The sequence below is a fragment of the Microcaecilia unicolor genome, chromosome 13 (genome assembly GCF_901765095.1).
Source record: "Microcaecilia unicolor chromosome 13, aMicUni1.1, whole genome shotgun sequence".
Lineage (NCBI taxonomy): Eukaryota > Metazoa > Chordata > Amphibia > Gymnophiona > Siphonopidae > Microcaecilia > Microcaecilia unicolor.
Genome location: NC_044043.1, coordinates 58003936 through 58025813, shown reverse-complemented (window position 1 = coordinate 58025813; position 21878 = coordinate 58003936). Strand labels below are relative to the sequence as shown.

At 42.9% G+C, this 21878-nt stretch overlaps 1 protein-coding gene across 6 annotated transcripts in view; it reads right to left on the bottom strand.

Moving 5' to 3' along the window:
* Positions 1–21878, bottom strand: part of MYO18A (myosin XVIIIA) — a 278083-nt gene that overhangs the window by 54183 nt on the left and 202022 nt on the right. For all 6 annotated transcript variants that reach the window (XM_030185913.1, XM_030185915.1, XM_030185909.1 and 3 more), the window contains 8 exons: positions 20551–20678; positions 18375–18529; positions 8789–8912; positions 8320–8520; positions 5810–5920; positions 3423–3527; positions 1827–1973; positions 1614–1727 (listed from right to left, as the gene is read on the bottom strand). In XM_030185913.1, coding sequence (XP_030041773.1) covers positions 1614–1727; positions 1827–1973; positions 3423–3527; positions 5810–5920; positions 8320–8520; positions 8789–8912; positions 18375–18529; positions 20551–20678 — 1085 coding nt within the window. The remainder of the gene's footprint in view (positions 1–1613; positions 1728–1826; positions 1974–3422; positions 3528–5809; positions 5921–8319; positions 8521–8788; positions 8913–18374; positions 18530–20550; positions 20679–21878) is intronic.

The window sequence follows — 21878 nt, the reverse complement described above, 5'->3', positions numbered from 1 at the left end:
ACTTTAGGAAAACTACAAACATATTTATGTATCTTTAAGAGCATTAACCATTTGCACCAATATTTTAATGATGCATGATGGCATCATAATACAACTGGACCAGAGCCCAGTGACATCACAACGCACCTACATCATAATGCTGTTACACTTGTGCAGAAAAAAGTCACCCCAGATGAACAACCTATCCCTAGAATCCAGCCCTGTAGCAACAACATAGGAACAGGAATGTCATCCCCTCCCCCACTCATTAAGACCTGACTACTGGATTGGTAATTAGGGGGGACTGTTAGCACAGAATCCAGAGTACTAGCCTTAAGAAACTTAATTCATCTTATTAGCACATAATTTCAAATCAAAATGAGTTCTTGGGCTGCTGCACAGAGCCATCCATCTTATTATCACATCAGGGGGAGGGGGGAAATTCTAATGGACTAAATTTATTAAGTCTCATTTAAATTAAAATATAATTCTCTAACATTTTTTATAACATAATTAAGGAATTTGAGTTATTTGACCCAAAACTGCTGATGAGGGGAAATACTGTTCTTTATTAATCATGACCAGCATTCCATTCTCCACATTACACTATGCTTAGACTTTCCTGTCTAGGTCACTGGATTAGGGTCAACCGATGGCCTGCAGTTCCCTTCTCCACTGTTCTTCCCTGCAGCTATAGGGATTATGTGTAATTGATATTTCAGGCCACTGTGAAATTATATTTTGTGTTCCCATTTCCCTTGTTCCTTCTGTGTGTCATTTTGTGATTTCTTTTACCAACCTCCTGATTTTAAAGAGAAAGTCAAGCTAGGTTCGCCAGTAGCCTATTTGCTGTTTATGCAGATTAATAGGTCCCCAAGGGGCCCTTTCACAGCCTCCAAGCTCTCAGCTGGGACAACCCTCAAGAACTGAGGAAGGAGGATAGAGTTATACCTCTCAGCTCAAGAAGCAGAAATGATCTTAGCACTGATTTACTGAGCCAAATGCTAGCTCAAATCCATAGGCTTGGGGGAAGGGAGAGCAGCATTTCTTGGCAAATGTTCAAGAACCATTTGGCAACAATCACTTCAGACTTAAAGGTGATGGTATCTGCAAAATAGGGTTTCTTTTGCAGACATCATGGATTCTTTCATTTTCCTATTATCCTGAGCCACCTTCTTTCCCTGGGCAGTTGGTTAGCTCTGAGAAGCAATGACCCATTTTCAAGGTCAACACACCAGGGACTACAACTTGGTATAAAATGAGAATCCTGGTGCTCCACTAGTTCCCCACCCTCTCCTGGATGCTGAGCAATCACCCCTGCAAAACTCAGTTGGGAAGGAACTGCTGTACTGCCTAAGATGGGAGGTGGGGGAGCAGGGGGATGAGGTGTGTACATGCTAAAAATATCCCATCACAGGACTACCTAGAAATTTACTTGGATGAAAATCTCTCTACTATACAGAAATAAGAGCAAAAGTCAGGAGAGAAATTGCAGACAACAAAAGAGAGATAATTCGGGGACTGCACATATACCCTACTCACAGCCGAAGCCACTTACAGTGATGACTTTGGTACATTGGCTACTCTCAACCAAGGAAGGGGCACTTACGGCCTTGGCACATGTGGCTACTCACAGCTGTTTTGGCTTTGGAAATGTCTTCAATTTGCAGGTGCAGATCTTCCATTTCCACCTCCAGAGATTTCTTTGTCTTGACTGCAGCTGCACTGGTAAATTCAGATTCCTCCAACTATAAAAAGAACAAAAATGAGAAAAAGATGGCACCATAAAAACCCTTATAGACCAAACAGAACAATGATCGAAAAGGACCAGAAGTAATTAGAGAGACCTGGTTCTTTAGCTGTGCGATCTCCCGCTTGCTGGGGGTATTGTTCTTCAAGTGGTCCAGCATGATCTGAGCATCTGCCAACAGAGCCTTGGTCCGCTTCAAGTCCTTCCGCAAACGCTTTTCTGTTTCAAAGTCCCGCTGGCCAACCTATTGACCAATTAGGCACAAATTACTGATTCCTTCCAAAGGTAGGATGCAGCCATCACGAGTAGCTTTAATGCAGCATATGTTTAAACACGATCTGCAATTATTTTCATGCAAATAAGAACAAGCTTGACCTTCCTATCACCTCCCTCACTAGCAGTTGAAGTCAGCCTTCCTCTCCCACCTTCCAGAAATGAACCTCCCTCTCTGGTAGTAGGTGATGTCAGCAGCCCTTGCCACCTCCTACCACAGGTGAAGTCAAAAGACTTCCACTACCCTTCAGAAGGGTCACCATCCTTTTCTGCTCCTCTTGACTGCAGAAAACATAAGATTTCTGCACCTATGTTCCAACTGTTTGTTCTCCAGATACAGGAGAAACCAGAGTTCATTGATGAAACAGGGAAATTGCCCTGCAAAGCAAGGGCTTAGTTTGGACACAATTTGTCTATTGTCATCAGGCTAATGAATTTTAAATACTTACTGGTCTGCTTGTGGCAGGTTTGTCAACAGTCAATGAACTTACTGACACTCAGTTAAAAAAATCTCCAAAACAAAAGAAATAAAAACTCAAAGAAAAAAATGACATGTTTGTGAAAACAGTTTCATATCAGTAAAAATGTTAGAGCCTGTGACTCTGGTGCCAGGAGCTCAGACAGCGTGAGAAATGTGAATCTAGACACAGTGGGGGTAACTTCATGAAAGGAAACCTATGTCAAAGTTCCTACAAGGCACCTAATTTTAAGCCTATTTTATAAAAGCAATACCGGTACCTATGAGCCATTATAAAACAGGCACACAGAACCAGCCCCCCTGTAGTACACAAATCCTCAAGCATGAATTTACACTTCCTCCAAAGAAAGCGTTCATATATGCGTGCGTTCAATGGGGTTAATTGTATGAACCATTTACTCTTGGAAAAGGGCTCAAAACTGCACACCAGTATATGCATGTGAAAAGCAGCGCATGGAAAGAGTGCCTCTACTTTTACGCAATCTGTGCACAGACATTCCCGGGGACATAATCTGGGCAGAATTGCAATGAGCACAATGCAATGAGTACTTTACAAGAGACACAGATACACACATAGGCAGTAATTTGGTAAGGAGCTGCCTAGTTTTGGGCATCAGGAATGTGCTGACTAGTGGAAAAGAATGTGCCATGTTTTGATGGCATGTACTTTGTTAGTGGGCATGCACATAGGCAGGGTTGAATTTCGGTGGAACATGGGCAGAGCATGCAAATACAATACAGATTTTGTGCTGTTTCTATTCTGGCGAATTTTAAGTCATATTGTAGCCCGGAGCCTATCAAAGCGTCTCTCAGGCCTGACCATTCTCACCCTCATGCTAACAACCGAGAGCATCTGACAAATGAATGATCATAGATGTATATGCTGTGATTTAAGTTATAAATAGTTTTCTGTGTTCTAGGTTCCAGGTTCCCAGACTGCACCTGGTCACTGACTGCAGACAGCTTGCTTTCCAAGTCTCTCTTTTCTCTCAAGACCTTCTGCTTATCTTCATACTCCTCCTCTAGCTGCATTTCCATTTGCTTCAGCTGTGGACAAAGTCAAAGAAACAAAAAAAAAATCCAGCTTTATTTAATTCGAGAAAGTACAGCAGATGTTTATGTTTATTAAAAGTTTCTATAGCGCCTTGTCCGACACACAGGAGGTCTAAGTTGTTTACAGATGCAGTCTAGCTACTGTTTTTCCTCTATGGACTTCTTCCCTCTACCACTTAGGTCACTTTGAAGATAAATTTACAAAAGGGTGCCTAGGCAGGAAAATCATATGGGCATATACGTTGTACCTATTTTATAAAGGCAACATATACATCAGTGTGCCATTATAAAATATCTATCTGAAAGCTCCCACACATAGTTACACCTGCTGCAACGGGGACCTCATAAACAATTTATAAAATTAAACGCATAAGAGCCAAGGCTGCCTCTGCTCCACCGATTCTTTGGCATGTAAAAGTAGGTACTGTTTTCTGAGCGCCTACTTTTACGTGCATAAATCCTCTGAGCAATTCTGTAAGTGCCTACTTGAGCGTGTAAAACGCTGTTCTATGGACTCAAGTCGCTAATAAAAGAACTTCCTTTCATGGCAATTCTATAATTGCATGCGTATGTGCCAAGAAACTTGGCCATTATGTACATAATTGTACTATGCGCATAAGTGCCTTAGTGCATAACTGCAAGGGGAAGTACACATGGGCATCTCCCACTTACGCACATATCTTATAGACTACTATAAGTTATATGTGTTACATGGCACATTTAGGCACGTCCGTTTATGCCTGCCACTGATCTGGCGTAAATGCTCAGGCCTAAATGTATCAATGCAAAAAAAGGAATCCGTTGGGAGAGACAGTAGCCAAAATCTACATCCAAATAAAGTCAATCCCTCAAAATAATTACAGGGGCATTAACCAAAAATACTTCCTAAGCAGTACTACACAATACTAATAATCTCTCTATATAAAAGGCAAAACCAACGTTCTATGAAGCCTCCAGCCGGAAGTGTGAAGGGGGTGAGATATCCGGTTTCCCTATGAGTGTCTGCCCCGCCCTCTCTGTAACACAGTCAGTGAAGGAAAACAGCAGAGCACGAAATCAAATCACTGGCTCTGTAACAGTGAAGGACTCAGAGGGGGGAGGGGAGCGAGGCCAGAGGGCAGGGACACACACACTCCCACATGCACACAGAAGAAAACATTGCTAGCCCCTGTTTCATTTGCATCAGAAACGGGGCTTTTTTACTAGTACTAAATAATTTGTGAGGGGGTATACAGAGAGTTCAGTATAGGCTGTTTCCACAGCCGAGCTATTTTTCAGTGAGCTTAAGCGCAAAGCGGCTCACTACCAAGCTCCATATATCACAAATCTGTACCTTCCTCTGTAGTTCTAAAGTTAGTTTTGGGTGTGTCTGTTTTCTGGTGTACCTGGGATCTGCTCTGACACTCAATGGCATTGTTTTATTTTTAGATATTTGTGAAATGTTGTAAATCACTTAGATATCACTACGATCTACTAACCTTCCGGAAGTTACTAAAGACAAACTTATTCAAAGAGACTTATAACAAGAATCCTTCATAAAAGACTTGACATAAAAAATGCACCAGAACAAACCAACATTGATTCCTTTATTCTGGTTACTTTAATTACATCGACATTATTGAACGTTTTACATTGTCCTTGTTCTTATATACTTGTTATGAATTATTTATTTATTTATTTATTTACTTCTAATTCACTTGATATTTTATCTTTAACATCTAATTTGCTTGAGATTCTTATATACCTTAATTGTAACTCTTCTCTATACTTATCATTCCGTTAATGGTTATCGCCATTGCGGCATAATGGAAGCCACATTGAGCCTGCAAATATGTGGGAAAATGTGGGATACAAATGCAGCAAATAAATAAATATCCCAGGATTTGGTGATTCATAACAAACAAACATTAACTGGGTGGGCTCTTACTTCTGCTGAAAGTCTATTTTAGGTATTTATTATCCTGTAGGGGAAAAAAAGAATATTACTTTGGAGTCTCCTCCCTTCAGCTTCATGTTATAATGCCTCACATTTTATAGAAAATGCATCCTTCTTAAAATTTACTGAAGCCTGTTAGATATTTGAATTGTTGCATCATATATCCCCTTTCTCAGTCTTTCCATGTATGGCTTACAGTACAGCCTTGCACTATTCTGGTGGCCCTCTTAACTACCTCTATGTTGTTAACGTCCTTTTATAGATGTGAGAATGTTCCCCAGTGAGAGCCAGAAAAATAAACAGTAAGGCCTGGAAGTACAGAACAAACAGCAGACAGTACCTTCTTCTGGCAGGACTGCCGGACTTCCTCCACCTCCTCATCTTTACTCTCCTGCTCCTTGCAATGAGTTTGCCTCAGTCGTTCCATCTCCATTTCCAGTCGCAACTTGGCCTGCATGAAAATAATGCCATTTACACTGGATTATATATATGGTCCTGAACACTGTGTGAAGAACATGCAGATTGATTTAAACACTCTTTGCAGTGCTGGATTAATAATATATTTGGCCCTAGGCCAACGTACATTTGTGAACCCCAACCATGGATGGCGGCTACAAAATTGGTAAGCAGTCTTGAACACAAAAAATATAGGGACAGGCTTATGAACCTCAACATGTATATATGCTGGAAGACAGGAGGGAGAGAGGAGATATGATAGAGACATAAATATCTCAAGGGCATTAATGTACAAGAAATGAACATTTTTCAACTGAAGGAAAACTCTGGAATGAGGGGGTATATGATGAAGTTAAGAGGGAATAGGCTTAGGAGGAATCTAAGAAAGGGTGGTGGAAGCATGGAATGACTTCCCGGTGGAGGTCATGGAGTCAAGGACCATGTCAGAATTTAAGAAAGCGTGGGATAAGCATGTGGGATCGCTTGGGAAAAGAAAGAGTTAGGGGTTACAGAGGATGGGCAGACTGGATGGGCCATTTGGCCTTTATCTGCCATCATATTTCCCTGTTTGCATTCACTCCTTTCTCCCCACTGGAAAGCTCCATTTGCTCTTTCCCTGCCGCCCCATCCTATGGGGACCTCGATTCATGGTGTTTCACCCCTTGTTATCCTCTTGGTCAGTTCATCTCTTCTGAAATGGAGGTGCAGCCCAATGGTTAGAGCAGGAGGATGAGAATCTGGGTTCAAATCTCACTTCATCTCCTGACACACTTTGTGACTACAGCCAAGTCATTTTCACCCTCCAAGGCATGAGGTGCATGAGGTAAGCATTTTGAGAAATGGACCTAATAATTGCACCTAAACTTGTAACTAGTCTTGACCTCAGATTTGAAAAGGCAAGTATTTAAATCATAAGCAATCGTTGACTCATCTGCTAAACTGGGGTGGAGCCAGAGCAAGTTAAAATCTTTAGGGTGGGGGCAACACCTATGTCAAGCGTAAAAGAGCTTGGGGACATTTCTGAACACAGCAGGAAATCCTCCTTCACTGTGTAGCTCTGTGCAACTGATGATAATATATGTACTGAATACACTCCAGGGAATTATGTGCCAAAAAAATCAAAATAATGCACCAAAACAATACAACATATTAAACAGAGTATTCTGGAAATGTATGAAGGTACTTTACTACTTGGCTCCCAGTCAGCCCAAGTCCAGAATCTTCATTTTGGCAATGTGAATAATGATGTTCAGCAGCACTGTAAGAAAAATCCTATGGTTGCTGGCAACTATAAAATGATTTGCCTATGAGGCTTTTTTGTTTGTTTTTTTTGGTAGGTTGCCAAAAAAAAACTTATTAAATTGCCAAACATGTTTGGAATATGAACTAGTTGTACCTAGTGGCTAGAGCAGGGGGACAGAAGTAGGGGAAATGGGATTTAATACAACGCCTTTCTGCCTCATTTGAGACCTTGCCTCGGGTACATACATAGATTATAAACCCTCCAGGGAAAGAATACTACTTCCTGTACCTGAATGTAACTTGCTTTAAGCTACAACTGAGAAAGGTATGAGCTAAATCCAAATCAAGTACCAGGCATATTGTGAAGGAATGCAAAACCCTACAAAAGCCACTAGTAGATAGAAAGGAAATGTACCATTCCATAACAGAACAAACTTCCAGGATTCAGTCAACAAGGACCTACCTAGGTTAAGCAGCACTGTAAACATTGTAGTGGGTACTAGATCATCAATATATCTTATTTGAAAACTAAACAAGATAGATTACAACACATTAATCCTACAGAGACATTCAATGCTAACAGAATACCTGACCTCTTTCACACACGCAGAACACAGATAAACCCTTACCAAGTAACTAAAAATAGAATATGGAGACAAAAATTACATTGCAAGAAGCCTAACTCTGCTTACTTCAGAGAAAGAGAAACAGCAATGCATGTTCAATTGTACTGTGCAAAATGTAAAGAAACCAGATGAAAATTTCAAAAAGATATTTTCCAATTACTAAATTAAAAATCAATAAATAAAACAAAATAAGAGGGTAGCTTTTAATTGGATCAACTTAAAATTAGTCAAAAAGGAGACAATTTTACAAGTGGGTGATTCCATGTAATAAGAAGAGCCTATTCTATCATGGAATTTGGGTCCAGATTTCGTTATAGAGTATTGGTGTAATCTGGTATTGGTAAACTTGTATTTAAGCACCAGCAGTTACACCAGCCATAGACCTGGCCTAACTGCAGTTGCATAAATGTGACAGCCATCCTCCCAAAATTGTCCAGGCCTGCCATGCCACGCCACCCTATCCCCTCTATCTGCTCCAACATCTGGAGCATCTAGGTCCACTCACGCTTTCTTCTACACAATGTACCTGCTCCAACATCTGGATTGTCCCAGCCTGCTCATCCAATTCTTCCTCTTGATCCTTGACCTTGGCCTCCAGGTCTCGCAGTTGTTTCTTGACCTTGGCCAGGGAGGCCTCATCTTTGGACTCCTGAGAGGAGATGTCCTGGAGCTCCACTTCTAAGTGGTCCGCCTTCTGAGTAAGTGTGATAATCTCAGAGTCTTTATCCTGCAGCAGCCAGCAAGAGAGAAAAGCACATTTTTTATGAGATTAACAGGAACATGCACATGTCCAAATCATCTGATCCAGTCCTGTGCACTGGTTTTTGGTTTTTTTTTAATTTGCAATTTAATGCCTTCCGGGACCAGTAGTTTAAGTGCGAAAGCAGACTCAGTATAAAAAAATGTTTTAATTGCATGCTTGAGACAGAGAATGGGGAGGAGAAGACAAGGGAAGTGGGAAAGCTGAAGGAAAGTATCCAGAACCCTGTGCTCACCTCAAGCTGTTGCCGGAGGCTAAAGAGCTCTGCAGTGATAACATCCCGCTCTCTGTTCAGCTTCTCCCTCTGACTCTTTTCCCTCTGGGTCTCTTCATGTGCCTGTGACAGTTCGCTGTCAAACCTGAATCAAAGTAACACAAATGGGGAAAGGTTTGCAGTAGTGGACGAACACACCTCATGGGGCAGTCCCCAAGATCTCACTGCAAGAAGAATGGGAGTCCTCCTTTATACCCAGACATAGCGAGCCACATTCTCAAGCCTTTCTCCCTTACAGAGGAAACCCATGAAGCCTTAGCTGACTAGGGTACAGGTATTCAGACTAAAACTGAACTGTCTTGTGCAAACTCAAACCTTCCAAAATCAGTACTTTTGTAACCCTGCCTGTCTTCAGATGCAGAGCTGTTACGTTAGGAAGTGATAAAAGCAGATCAGTGATAGATATTAAAACTTTTTCATGTAAATCTCCTTGCATCGCCCGACACTGACCGTGTTTCACCCAAAAAGGGCTGCCTCAGGGGTCAGCAAAACTGTTGACAGTGTCTTCGTTTGGAAAAAAACCCAGCACAAACACAATTGTAGAGGTGGAGTCTTTACAACTGGCAAAATGGCGTATACAAACTCCTCTGCTTTCATCACTTCCCATCTTGGAGCTTGCGGGTCAACTGCCTTTCTGTTTTTTGGGACCTGAGCTGTCAAGTTACCCATTCCATGAGGGAGACTTTTTAGCTGGTGCTGGTTCTAAACTTACATCCCAAAGCAGTGTAGTATTTGCAGTCTATGATTCTACCCATTGAAATCAGTGCTGCAGGTCCCATAATGCACTAGGATGAGGTTGGCAGAAATCCAGGACTGGCCAAAAAGTCTCCCTCCTGGAATGGATAACTTGGCAGCTCTGCAGATGAGAGGGAAAACTGATCACCGAGTATGAATTTTGACTACCCTCTTAGACTCACATCAAGTATCTAGTTTATTTGATATGCTACTCCAAGTCAGGTTGTCTAAGTGGTCTACATCATAAAAATAATCAAACACAAAAGGGGGTTGATATTCAGCTGGTGGCACTCAGTGTTTTGTTGACTACTGCCAGTGTTAGCCCAGAAACTCAACATGTCCAGGCTTCAGTATTGAATTTCCAGGTTTCCGGAGCCGGCTAAACCATAACTGTTTAAGTGTGATATTTAGCACTTAACCGGATATTGGGCACCACATAAACATAAGACTGACTTTTATGTGGTCCTATTTATGCAGTGACCTTGGCCGGTTTAAGTGCTGAATATTGGTACTCAACAGGCCAAGTGCCGATTCTACCCCCAGAACACCCCCAAAGTAGCCAGTTCTGTTTTAGGCGCTAACTAGTCATTTTCAGCGACACTAACTGGTTAAGTGCCACTGAAAATGACTGCTTAGCCCGAAAAAATTTAACCAGCCAGGAGCCATTTCTGGTTGGTTGAATTACTTTGAATGTCAATCCAAAAATGTAGAATTAAAAACAAAACAACAAATAAATTCAATACAACAAAATAAACTAAGCCTACTAAAAAAAAAAAATACTACCTTTTTTTCTCCTCATTCCTAGCTTGCTTTATCTCTCACCCCATCCCAGCTCACTCTCCCCTTACCACACCACATCTTTGATTTCCCCTTCATCCTATCATCTCCTGTCACAGAGATGATGTGACATGGTGCCAGTATGGGGGAGGAATGCATCCCACAGGGATGATCCTTCTCCTCTCTCTACCATTAAAAAAACCTGCAATTTTCCTGTTGGCTTTTATTGACCTTTGCCTCTTGTAGATAATGTGGCCTATAAATTATTTTAAGTAAATAAATTACAGATATGCTCCTAATCATGTAAACATCAGCTTTCCATGTTCATTGCCTCAGCTTTTTACCTACCACACAGAGTAAAATCAGGGGCAACAAATGACTATCATTTTACAAAATTCAGTTTATAAGCAGGAAATCCATCAAAGAACAAAGATAACGGGATACATAAAATATTTTTTAAAAATTGTTTCTATAACCTTTCCCCATGATGGTGCACTTACTGTATAGAGAGTTACTCAACAAGTAAATGCAAACCTAAATTAAATTTTCAGCCACTCTCTGATCTCTTGTTGGGTGGATATTGTTAGTGGGCAGCTCTGGAAACATGGGCACCTGGCCAGCCCCAGTCAAGAATCCTATATTTATTTTTTATTTATTTTACATTTGTACCCCGTGCTTTCCCACTCATGGCAGGCTCAATGCGGCTTACATGGGGCAATGGAGGGTTAAGTGACTTGCCCAGAGTCACAAGGAGCTGCCTGTGCCTGAAGTGGGAATCAAACTCAGTTCCTCAGTTCCCCAGGACCAAAGTCCACCACCCTAACCACTAGGCCACTTTTCCACTCCATCGTTCTGAAGCTGACTCCGTGGCACTGAAACCTTGAAGCATTTGTGTTCTCTGTATCCATCTCCTGAATTGACGTCACGTACGTCCGGGCTTGTCACAAGCAGCAGTGACCAACCACACGAGGGTTCATAATCGCCCCGCCCTCGAGGGAACTCTGTAGAGTTGCCAGCCCCCGTGCCTCCCTCCCTCTGTCTCTCAGTCCTCCAAGCACGACCTGTCCTCCGGCAGCCCCTCGCCTTCCTAGCGTGGGAAAACATCGGCTCTGTGATGGAGGAAGGCTCCTTTGCCTCAGACACATTAGTACACTCAGCACTACAAACTGCCACCGCTGAACGCCGCTTCCCACAACGGGAACAGCGTTTAACAGTTTCCGCTGCCATGCAGCTACAAAAAAAGAAAATCAAAGCCGGCACTTACCAGCTGATCCCCTCTGCAGCGCAGCACTGACAGCCGGAGCCAAGGGAAACGCTCTGGCTCCCAGAACAGCAGAGTCAGTCACACAGGAACTAACTCCCTAACTCTACACAAATTCTTTGTTTAAAATAAATTTTATGGTTCTCAGATTTTTTTTTTTAAAGTGAGGAGAGAATGAGAGAGCCAAGCAGAGAGCACAGAATCCTGTCAGATGAGAGTACAGGGTGAGGCAGGGACCTTGCAGTAAGGTATGCCCCCAAAGGTGACTGAGGGAGGGAGGGGGGGAGGGCGACCCTGGAACTGGGAGGGAGGGAGGGAGGAGGACACTGCAACTGTGAGGGAGGGGGGCGACCATGGAACAGGGAGGGAGGGGGGGCCCTGGCACATACTTTCATTGTCACACACACTCTCTCTCTCACAGACACACTTTCACCCAGCCTCACTCACTCTCTGTCATACACATACACTCACACATTCACTCTCTCTCACACACACTCTCTCAAACATACACACTCCAAGGAAAACCTTGCTAGCGCCCGTTTCATTTGTGTCAGAAACGGGCCTTTTTTCATAGTATGAACTAAATAACTCATACATTTCTTACAAAAGTGCTTCTCCTCTGATGAGTGTGTGACACTGAAGGATGGAGTTATAAACTGTATTTACAGGGAGCTCCCAAGGTCAATGCCACTAGGATAGCAAGAGAAGTGAAACCTGCCTTCTGTCCTATACTCTCCTGCTTAGGGTTCCCATTATAACAGTGATTTTCAATACAAGACCCACATGTCACTGGCAGTCTGTAGGGAACTCCAGTGTGACCTTCATCATCCCATTATTTATTTATTTATCGGGGGGAGAGCAAAGTCAGCACATAACATCTCTCTGCCCTCATGCTTTTTTGTGTGTGTGTATGTGCCAGGCTCTCTTCCCAGCAAAATCCTGGCTTCTGCTGTTCTGAACAAATACCACTGTATTACGGGCTTCATTTGACAACCTCTACACTAGTCAAACATGAAGCTGAGCCCACACAGAAAACCTGTATTTTAACTGTCCTTGAATGTCAGGTAGTTTCCCTGCCAGAGTGCACTCCTTAGCAGATCCTGCCTGCAGGCGCTGCCTGAAGGTAGCTAAATGACCTCATTCCCCTTCTGTTGTGCTATTTTATTTTATTTATAACTTTGATTTATTTCCACCCATTCACATGTGTGATTTGTTTCTCTCCCACTGTCCCTACATAGACCTTGCTCTGGGGTATGACTTTTTATTTCTGATAAATGTGGAAATAAAAGTCAGTAAACAAGTTGTAGGTGAGACCTTTTCACTTGTCTAAATATATTCTGGTCCATAATTCCTTTGTCAGGTCAGGGTTTAATGACAATGGCAGAGCTTATGAAAGCAGGTCGCAAGTATATTGAAGTTATCCAATAAGGAGGTACCACCTAAAACTTGTTGGTCTACTTAAATACATAAAAATATAAAGATCAACAGACAACCAGTTGATATGAACTGGTAAGACAAATTAAAGCAAAAAAAGAAGTCATGCTGAGTGAGTGGAGGCTTAACAGAAAAAGGACAGACCCCAGAAGAATGCAGCCAAGGTGCCAAGTATAACGAATAAGCACAATGCTTCAAGACATTACATTGTACAGTGCTCATTGCTGGCATATAAAAAACAAAAATAGGTATTTGGCCATACAGGGACCAAGAGTAGATCCTGTGCAGCAGAGACTTCTGTGTCTTTACCTGTTCTTGGGAAACAGTGCAGACTCAGTTTCCAATTCAATATGTACCACCAATTCAGTGTATAACAAGAAGGTAGACCCTTTCCTTCCTGAGCTTATCCTCCAGATTGCCAGCTCTCCAGGACAGGAATCTTGTAATGCTGTGGTATAACATGTGCAACACCATGTACTCAGACACAGTAGGCTCTGATGCAACAATGCCTGAAATGTGAGCTGAGAACCCTACAATTTTCCTGGATTTTGGCAACCCTGGGCCTTTATAGTACAAATGGTGCAGGAGAAAGCAGAAAAGTCATGGGTTTGTAAGACTGAGTGCCAGGAGTGCTGCTGTTACACATTGATGAAGGAAGCTTTCCAATGTTCATACGCACTTGCAGGAGGACATAGATCTAGAAACTGAGAGACTAGCACCATGTGCTCTAAAAGGTAGAACAACACATGGACTGGCCATTGGAGTGAGGGCATTTCTAAGAAGAGGCACCTACTGAAGCCTATTCTATATATATGTATATATATATAAATAAATTTAAAAAAGTAATATGCCTAGTTTTCTGGCTAGAATACTAGTGAAGCATGGCAAATACACACCTGTACTCGTGCTCTCATTTTCTCAAAAATAGATTATTGTAATTCTGTATAAATGGCCTAAGAATTCTTTGGTTAGGATTCAATTATTGCAGAGCCCTGCTGCAAGAATTATCCTGAATAAATCTCGTTATGACAGTATTTCTCCTTTATTGCAATCTTTGCATTGGCTTCCTGTGAGTGCATGAATTGAATTCAAAATTTTATGTATAGTTTCTAAGATCCTCTATGGGATGTGCCCATCTTACTTATCTCATTTAATTTTCTTCCTTCAAATCGTTGCTCAAATAGACTTGTACACAAAAATAAACTCTCACATTATGCCATTCATTCCTTGCAAATTACTTCTTCTATAAAGAAAATATTTACTTTTACTGTGGTAACCTACTGAAATTTGCTCCCTGTTCAGCTTTGCTTAGAACAAGATTATTTGAAATTCCGCAGACAACTGATTGTTGTAAAGCCCAAATCCTGAAAAAACTCCAAACCGCCCAAAACACGGCAGCCAGACTCATTTTTGGTAAATCACAATTTGAAAGTGCAACACCACTCCATGAAAAACTCCACTGGCTCCCTATGAAAGAACGAATAAACTTCAAAGTCCACACATTGATCCACAAGATCCTCCATGGAGAATCTCCAAATTACATGACCAACCTAATCGACCTTCCAAGCCAGGAACGGGTCCAAATTTTCTCGAACATATCTCAATCTTCACCTTCCCAATTGCAAAAGTCTCAAATACAAAACCTACTACGCATCCAACTTCTCCGTTATAGGCAGCCAACTCTGGAACGCCATACCAAGATACAGCCGAACAACCAACGAACATCTACCCTTCCGAAAGCTGCTGAAAACATACCTCTTCAAACAAGCCTATCCAAACAACCCAACTTAATTTACGAACCTAATCCACACCATAAAACATACCTCAATCCTTCCCCCTACATCTCTTCCTCTTGTTCTTCTCTATACAATTGTGTTATTCTCTGTGACACTTTGTACCCATACATTGTATTACCTCTGTGATACTTTGTACCCATACATTGTAAGCCACACTGAACCTGCTATCGAGCGGGAAAGAGCGGGGTATAAATGCTACAAATAAATAAATAGAACATGTTTTTTTCTTAAAACATTTTAATGCTAGGTAGTTTACATATAAATATTGTTAATTTTATTTAAATGTTTTTGGTCTGCCTTGTAAACCGTTCTGAGGTTACGGCTGATACGGTATATAAAATTTTTAATGTTATCTTATATTTTAGGTTTCAGCACTTATATCACCTTAGAGCACACTGACTGCAAGGAACATGTAAATTACAGTATTCTATAATTTATGCATGCGACTTGCACCCCACCCATGCTCTGCCCAGGTTAATGCCCACCTGCAAACTACGCACCATTGCATTTAGGCACCAGGTTATAGAAGAGCCAAAATACTGACCTTTACATATATTCTTGGTGCCAAAACATATATGCACAGTTACAGAATTATCATCTGTATCTTATATATGGCAGACATGGACATCTGGTTCTATGGAACATGGCCCATATTTGCCATGGTTATTAGGAAATTTGGATCACTGCTCCTGGAAAATAGTTTTGTTTGGTGCTAACCAGTTATGTGCGGCTGAAAATGACCAGTTTGCCCCAATAAGGCAATTTATCCAGCCAGGAGCCGTTTCTGGGCAGTTAAATCACATTGAATATCGGCCCTGCAATTAATAGGATTTAATTTGCCTATCTCCAGGTTTACCTCAATGATTGTATTTTATGCTTACATTTGGTCATTTCACCATTGTTACATAGTTAACACAATGTAAATTGTTTATGTCATACCTGGGTCATTTGTAAATATTTTAAACCACCGACTTTTCACCTAGTAGTGCAGTCACTAGTATTATATCACTAGTGGATTATTGTAATTCCACCTATATCGGCTGTTCACAATCTTTAATAATGAAGTTGCAAAAGAGTATAGAATGCAGCAGTTAGGGTCATTTTTTTCAGTAAATAAATTTGACTCTATTTCTCCTTATATGTCACAGTTACATTGTCTGCCGGTAGAGGCCAGATTACAATTTAAAGTCCTGGTCTTGACTTCCCCAGGTATTTGATTAACCATTTTGAGTTTTTTTAATAGGAATCATGGCAGAGTCACCAGAAATCTTTTCCTTTCAGATTTTCCCTCAGTTCGTAAAGTGAAGGCTATGCATTCTTTCCAGTCCTCACTGACATTATCAGGCAGCTTCTTGATGGAATTCTCTTCCTCCTATCCTGAGTTCAGGAAATTGTTGAAGACTTATCTTTTCAGAAAATATGTTTCTAATTCATAAATGTTGTTCCTAAGATTGGGAATTTTGTCATCATCGGGAGCATGCTCTTTTTCTTGATGTTATCCGCTTAGAACTTGATAGTTGTAGCGGGTTATAAGTCCTTAATGTAATGTAACGCCTAAGGTGAATGGTTACTAAATCTCAATAGCATAAATAAATAAATGGAATGGTAAAAGTAGATTTTCAGCTATTTAAAATGCTGTGTGAAACTTCATAATAGGTATAAATTCAGCCACATAATAAAAGGTATTCCAGCAACATTTCAGGGGTATAAATCGGCACACATATTTTTTTTGTTTTCAAGTGTTGTGCAAGTAACATTATACCATCATTTGAAACAGGTAATATTATGTGCACATATGTAAATGGATAATTACCCAATATCTGAATACAGTTTTTGTAGATTCCTGGAATCTGTAAAATGGATTATTTTGTGCATCCTTAAAATTACACGTGTCTTTACAGTTAGGCACTATCTGTGTATGTCTGTGTAGTGGGTGTGGTCTGTATTTAGAGGGGCTGTGGAGATGTATATAGAAACCAGAAAAATGGAAGCAGATAAAGACAATTTGACCTACCCTGTCTGCCATCTACTCTCCCATTCCTCTCCCTTAGAAATCCTATGTACTTGTCCCAAGCTCAGTGGTGTAGCAAGGGGGGGCGGGAGGGGCGGTCTGCCCCGGGTGTCAGCTCAGGGGGTGTGTGTGCTCCCTGCCAGCTCCCCCCCCCCCCGGGTGCAGCATGATGACACTCCCCCCCCCCCGAACCAGTGCCTACCCTCCTCAGCTCCCTCCAACCAGCTGAGCACCCTGCCTTTAAAGAAATTTCAGAAGCCATGTTGAGGCGAGGCGCAGCGCCTCGCGCCTGCAAGTAAAAGAAGCGTGGATCGTCATCGGGCCTTCCCTCACGCTGTCTGTCCCGCCCGCCACTGACACAACTTCCTATTTCCGCAAGAGCGGGACAGACAGCGTGAGGGAAGGCCCGATGACGATCCTCGCTTCTTTTACTTGCAGGCGCGAGGCGCTGCGCCTCTCCACAGCTTCCGAAATTTCTTTAAAGGTAGGGTGCTCAGCTGGTTGGAGGGAGCTGAGGAGGGTAGGCACTGGGTCGGGGGGGGGGGGGGTTGATGCGCTGAGGGGGGGTGTCATCGTGCTGCACCTGGGGGGGGGGGGGGTGCAACGGCGAACCGCCCCGGGTGGCAGCCCTCCCTGCTACGCCACTGCCCAAGCTTCCTTGAATTCGGATATAGTCTTCAGTGGGAGGGAGGGAGTGCGCACATCTGGGTTTGGATGTGTCTGAATGCAAGGGGTGTGAAAGTGTGTGCATGCCTAGTGCAGGGGGGAGATGTTAATATTTATCTTTATTAGATTCTTGATATTCCACCTTTCTGTAGAACAACCAGTTATTACATACAGATACTTTCTCTGCCTCTAGTGGGCTCGGAATCTAAATTTTGAACCTGGGGGAACAGAGGGTAAGTGACTTGCCCAGGGTTACAAAAGGAGCTACAGTGAGAAAAACCCAGTTTCTCTGGTTCTCAGCCCACTACACTAATCATTAGGCTTTTCTTATCTTCCTTACATCACTCTTCTCTGTGGATGTGTAAAAGGAAGTGCGTGTATCCGTGGGATCAGGGGTGTGTATATGATTGTGTCTGTGTTTGGAGAGGTTATAGGTATGTTTTTTTTGGTTGGAGAGGACGTGTGTGGGGGTGTGGGTGTGGGCAGGACAGTAAACATCTGCATTGCAGGTAGTGCACAAATTCAGAACCAAAATATCAAGCACCTTCTACCATGACAATCTTGGCTCTGCCAATACAATCCCATCCTTATACACACTGTGACACATCTTCACCACAAACTGTATATCTAACCCATATGCTCCATACTCATTCCACATGCCCCTACCTTCCTTACAAGCCTCATGCTGCTACCTCTTACATCAAGCCCATAACTCATTACATCATGCCACTCACTTGCTCCATTATATGCTGTATCTCAGCCCTTTAGATGTCACACATCTATTGCATGCCACATGCTCTGTTACAAGATATACCACGTTCCCTACCCATTACATCACACCATACACCATGCTACCACACTACGTACCGCCTTTGTTTCTTCTCCAACTCATGGTTGCGACCCTGCTGTCCTTCCAGGTGCAGTTTGGTGTCCTGCAGCTCTGAAGTCAGTCGCTGGCACTTTTTCTTCAGCTGCTGTAGGGTGCGTTGCGATTCTTCATTATCAACCTGTAAGTCTGCCAGCTGCAAATAAGCCAAGAATAGGGTGAGGTGGCAAATCAGGGAAAAATATGGCAAAAGAGATGGACAAAAGGGACACCCCCATCTGGAAACATGCAGTGGAATTGGAGGGAGGGCACAGCACATGAACCAAGGAGGGCTGGGGGAAAAAGAATGTACGCAAAGTGCTGCAAAGGAGAACAGTAAAGAATACGCATCGGGGCTAGTGGCAATACTGAGAACTACCATGCACAAGGTCCTTGATTCAATCCTGGGAATTGTGCTAAAATAGCGCACACAGGCCATGAGATAAGGGGAGACAGTCATGTCACCACTCATTGGTGACACTTAGTGGCCAGATTCAGGCTCCACAATTGCAGCATTCATGTTTATTGGTGATGTTGCATGCATTGCCTTTCGTAATAACATAAAGTGTTTCCACTGTGGGGGTAGGAGGAGAGACTGAAAAGTAGCCTAATAGTTAAAGCAGTGGGCTGAGAACTAGGGAAGCCAAGCTTCAAATTCTGACAATACTCTCTGTGGCCTAGGGCAGGTCACTTCATCCTCCAATTTCCACAGATACAAACTAAGAGGCCGATGCACAAAGCTGAGCACTGAAGCTGTGTGCAGATGGGTCCACAATGCAACAATAATGCAAAACACCAGCTCAGCAACGCTTCAAAGGAAATTTAAATTTATGCATGGTTAAATCGTTCTATTTAACAGAAGTGGAGGGAGGAATGCACCTGATACATGTGCACAAAGGTTTTGTGGTAAGTGCTGCTCTTGTGCTCATGCCCAGACAAAGGCAGTACATATCAGTACTTTGTCTTCAGTGCCTAATGAGCCTCATAAACATTACTAGCACACGGAAAGTTTTGCAAGGCTCATATTTAGGCGCAGACGAACAGGTGCGGTTGTGTGCTTTCACTTTTGGTTTTGCTCTGACATGTACTCATTTTTGTTCCTTCCCATCTATATTTAAAATTGGCAGGAGCCTCCTTCCACTTGTTAAAGAAAACAAAACCTGGCAATAATTTTTCAGCATTAAGGGCCATCATTTCCTTCTGTGCATTGCAGCGCTTTCGTTTGTGCATTGTGAATGAATAGTTACTGACTTCATTACCATCCATTTTAATACAATTTGCGGCCATCTGTAGTATACACTTTTAACATCCGTGCTCAAGCTCTCTGAGCATTTGGTGCACAATAATGTGTGTGCAAACTTGGCATTAACCACATGTTAACGGTGGTGGTAGCTTTCAGCATCAGCCCCTTAAACTGAAGTATGTTGGGGACAGGAAAATACCTACTGTACCTGAATGTAACTTACCTTCAACTACTACTGAAATGGTGTGAGCTAAATCCAAATTCCCCTTCTCTTATAAAATAAAGAAAATATTCGCTGAGCAGCTGTGAATGAATGCTCAAGGTACCTATCCCAGCCCTAGTTCCAACTGAGGTAGAAACTCAAAGGAACAGGTGAAAACTGCCATTTCCACCACAGGAGATGCACAGGAGAAGGGCTGCTGAGAGGGGGAGGGCAAATTTCCCCAGGCCCAGGCCTCCAAGGGGGGGCCCGGTGCTGGGGTCAGGCCGCCGGCGCTGCAGTCCCCGGTCTCACCTGCCTGCCTCCTCGGCTCCGGGCCCCCTGCATTCAAAGCGGCAGTCACAGATCGCCTCCCTTTGGACCTTTGCTCCCTGTGTCCCGCCCTCGTGGAAACCGGAAGTTACATCAGACGAGGGCGGGACACAGGGAGGGAAGGCCAGAAGAAAGGTGATCTGCGACTGCCGCTTTGAATACAGGAGGCCCGGAGCCGTGGAGGCAGGCAAGACCGGGGACTGCAGCAGCGGGGGGAGCGACGGGGGGCGGCAGAGGCAGGGGGGTGGAGGCGAGTTGGCCATGCCCCGGGCCCGACCTAGTCTCTTGGCGGCCCTGCACAAGAGTATCTTACTGGTATACTGACAGTCAATCAGAGATCCTGCACCCACTGCTGTGTTCACAGTAATGATGATCACTGCAGTAGCATGCCAAGGATACTCACTCTCCTTTCCAGCTGTCGCTTGCTCTGCTGTTCCACCTCCAGCTTGTCCTCAAACTCCTGCTGCAGGCGTTTCTTTGTGAAATTGATCTCACGGACAGAGCGTTCATACTTCAGACGCCATTCCCCACCTGGAGAAAAAAAATCAAACGAGTTCTGGTGACATGTCAGCATGCAGAGAGATGCAGCTGATGGAGGCACACTAGCAATATGAATCTGTGTCTAGTGACAGAGAGCAACATATGATACAAGTATTGCACTTCCAGCCCTAGCGCTTGGCAGAGGGGCAAAGCGGTGTCCTAACACCAACAGACCTGTATGGCTTACAGACACATCCAGGGGCATAGCTACCATTGAGCAAACCTGGCAAAAAGCCCAGGGTCACCCAATGGTGGGGGAACCCTTCCTTCCTCTCCTCTTCTTTCTTCCCCAGGTTAGACACCTCTCCCCCACACAGGTCCGGGATCTGTCAACCTTCCCCTCCTCCCCAAATGTCGACACTCCTGCAAAATGTTGTAGTGGGTCGTGGCAGAGGAAAGGCTCTGCTGGACAGAGAGGCAGCTTTCAGCCAACTGAAATACATCTTTGAAATGAGTATTGCAATTTAAGCACTTATTAAAATTACAAGAAGATTAAAGTTGAAATAATTTTGATATAAATCATAAAAGGAAAAAGATTTAAATATTTGAAATTTGATATTAGAAAATTATTACCACATACCGATGAGGAGGTGGGAGCTTTGGGAAATGTGAATCATCCCTCTTCTTCCTTTTCAAAGAGGCATTTTCACTAGAATAATTTAGTCATTTAGGAGCTTGCGTATTTTGTCATTATTTCATGCCTGCCTTCCCTCCTCTTTCCCTGAGCTGCTGACTTCTGGTTCCCTACCCTTTCATAATCCTCTGGTCCCCTCTTTTCCCCTTTGGCTACCTCTGTCTAGCTGCGAGTGACTTGGAATGTTTGCTTTACTCTCGTTCCTATTTAATTTTGTAGTTCCTTTCTACGCTGTTATTTGTATGGTTTTTTTCTTTTTTAATTGGATTGCAAACCGTCCAGTTCTGCAAATCAGTTTGGGCGGTATAGCAAGTTTTAATAAACTAAACTATAAACTACCCTCGGTTCCTACTATCTTGGAAGCAACGGTGTCATGAGGGGCTCCCATCTCAATTTTTCTAGCTGGGGCCCAGTCAGTTTAAGTTATGCCACTGGATACATCCATATTTCTGGTATAAGATTCCTCGCTGCTGGTGGTGACCCCAACAGGCACATATAACTCTTAGGTTCTCTTCACAGATCAGACAAAGGAATACAGGATTTTCCATTACATTACC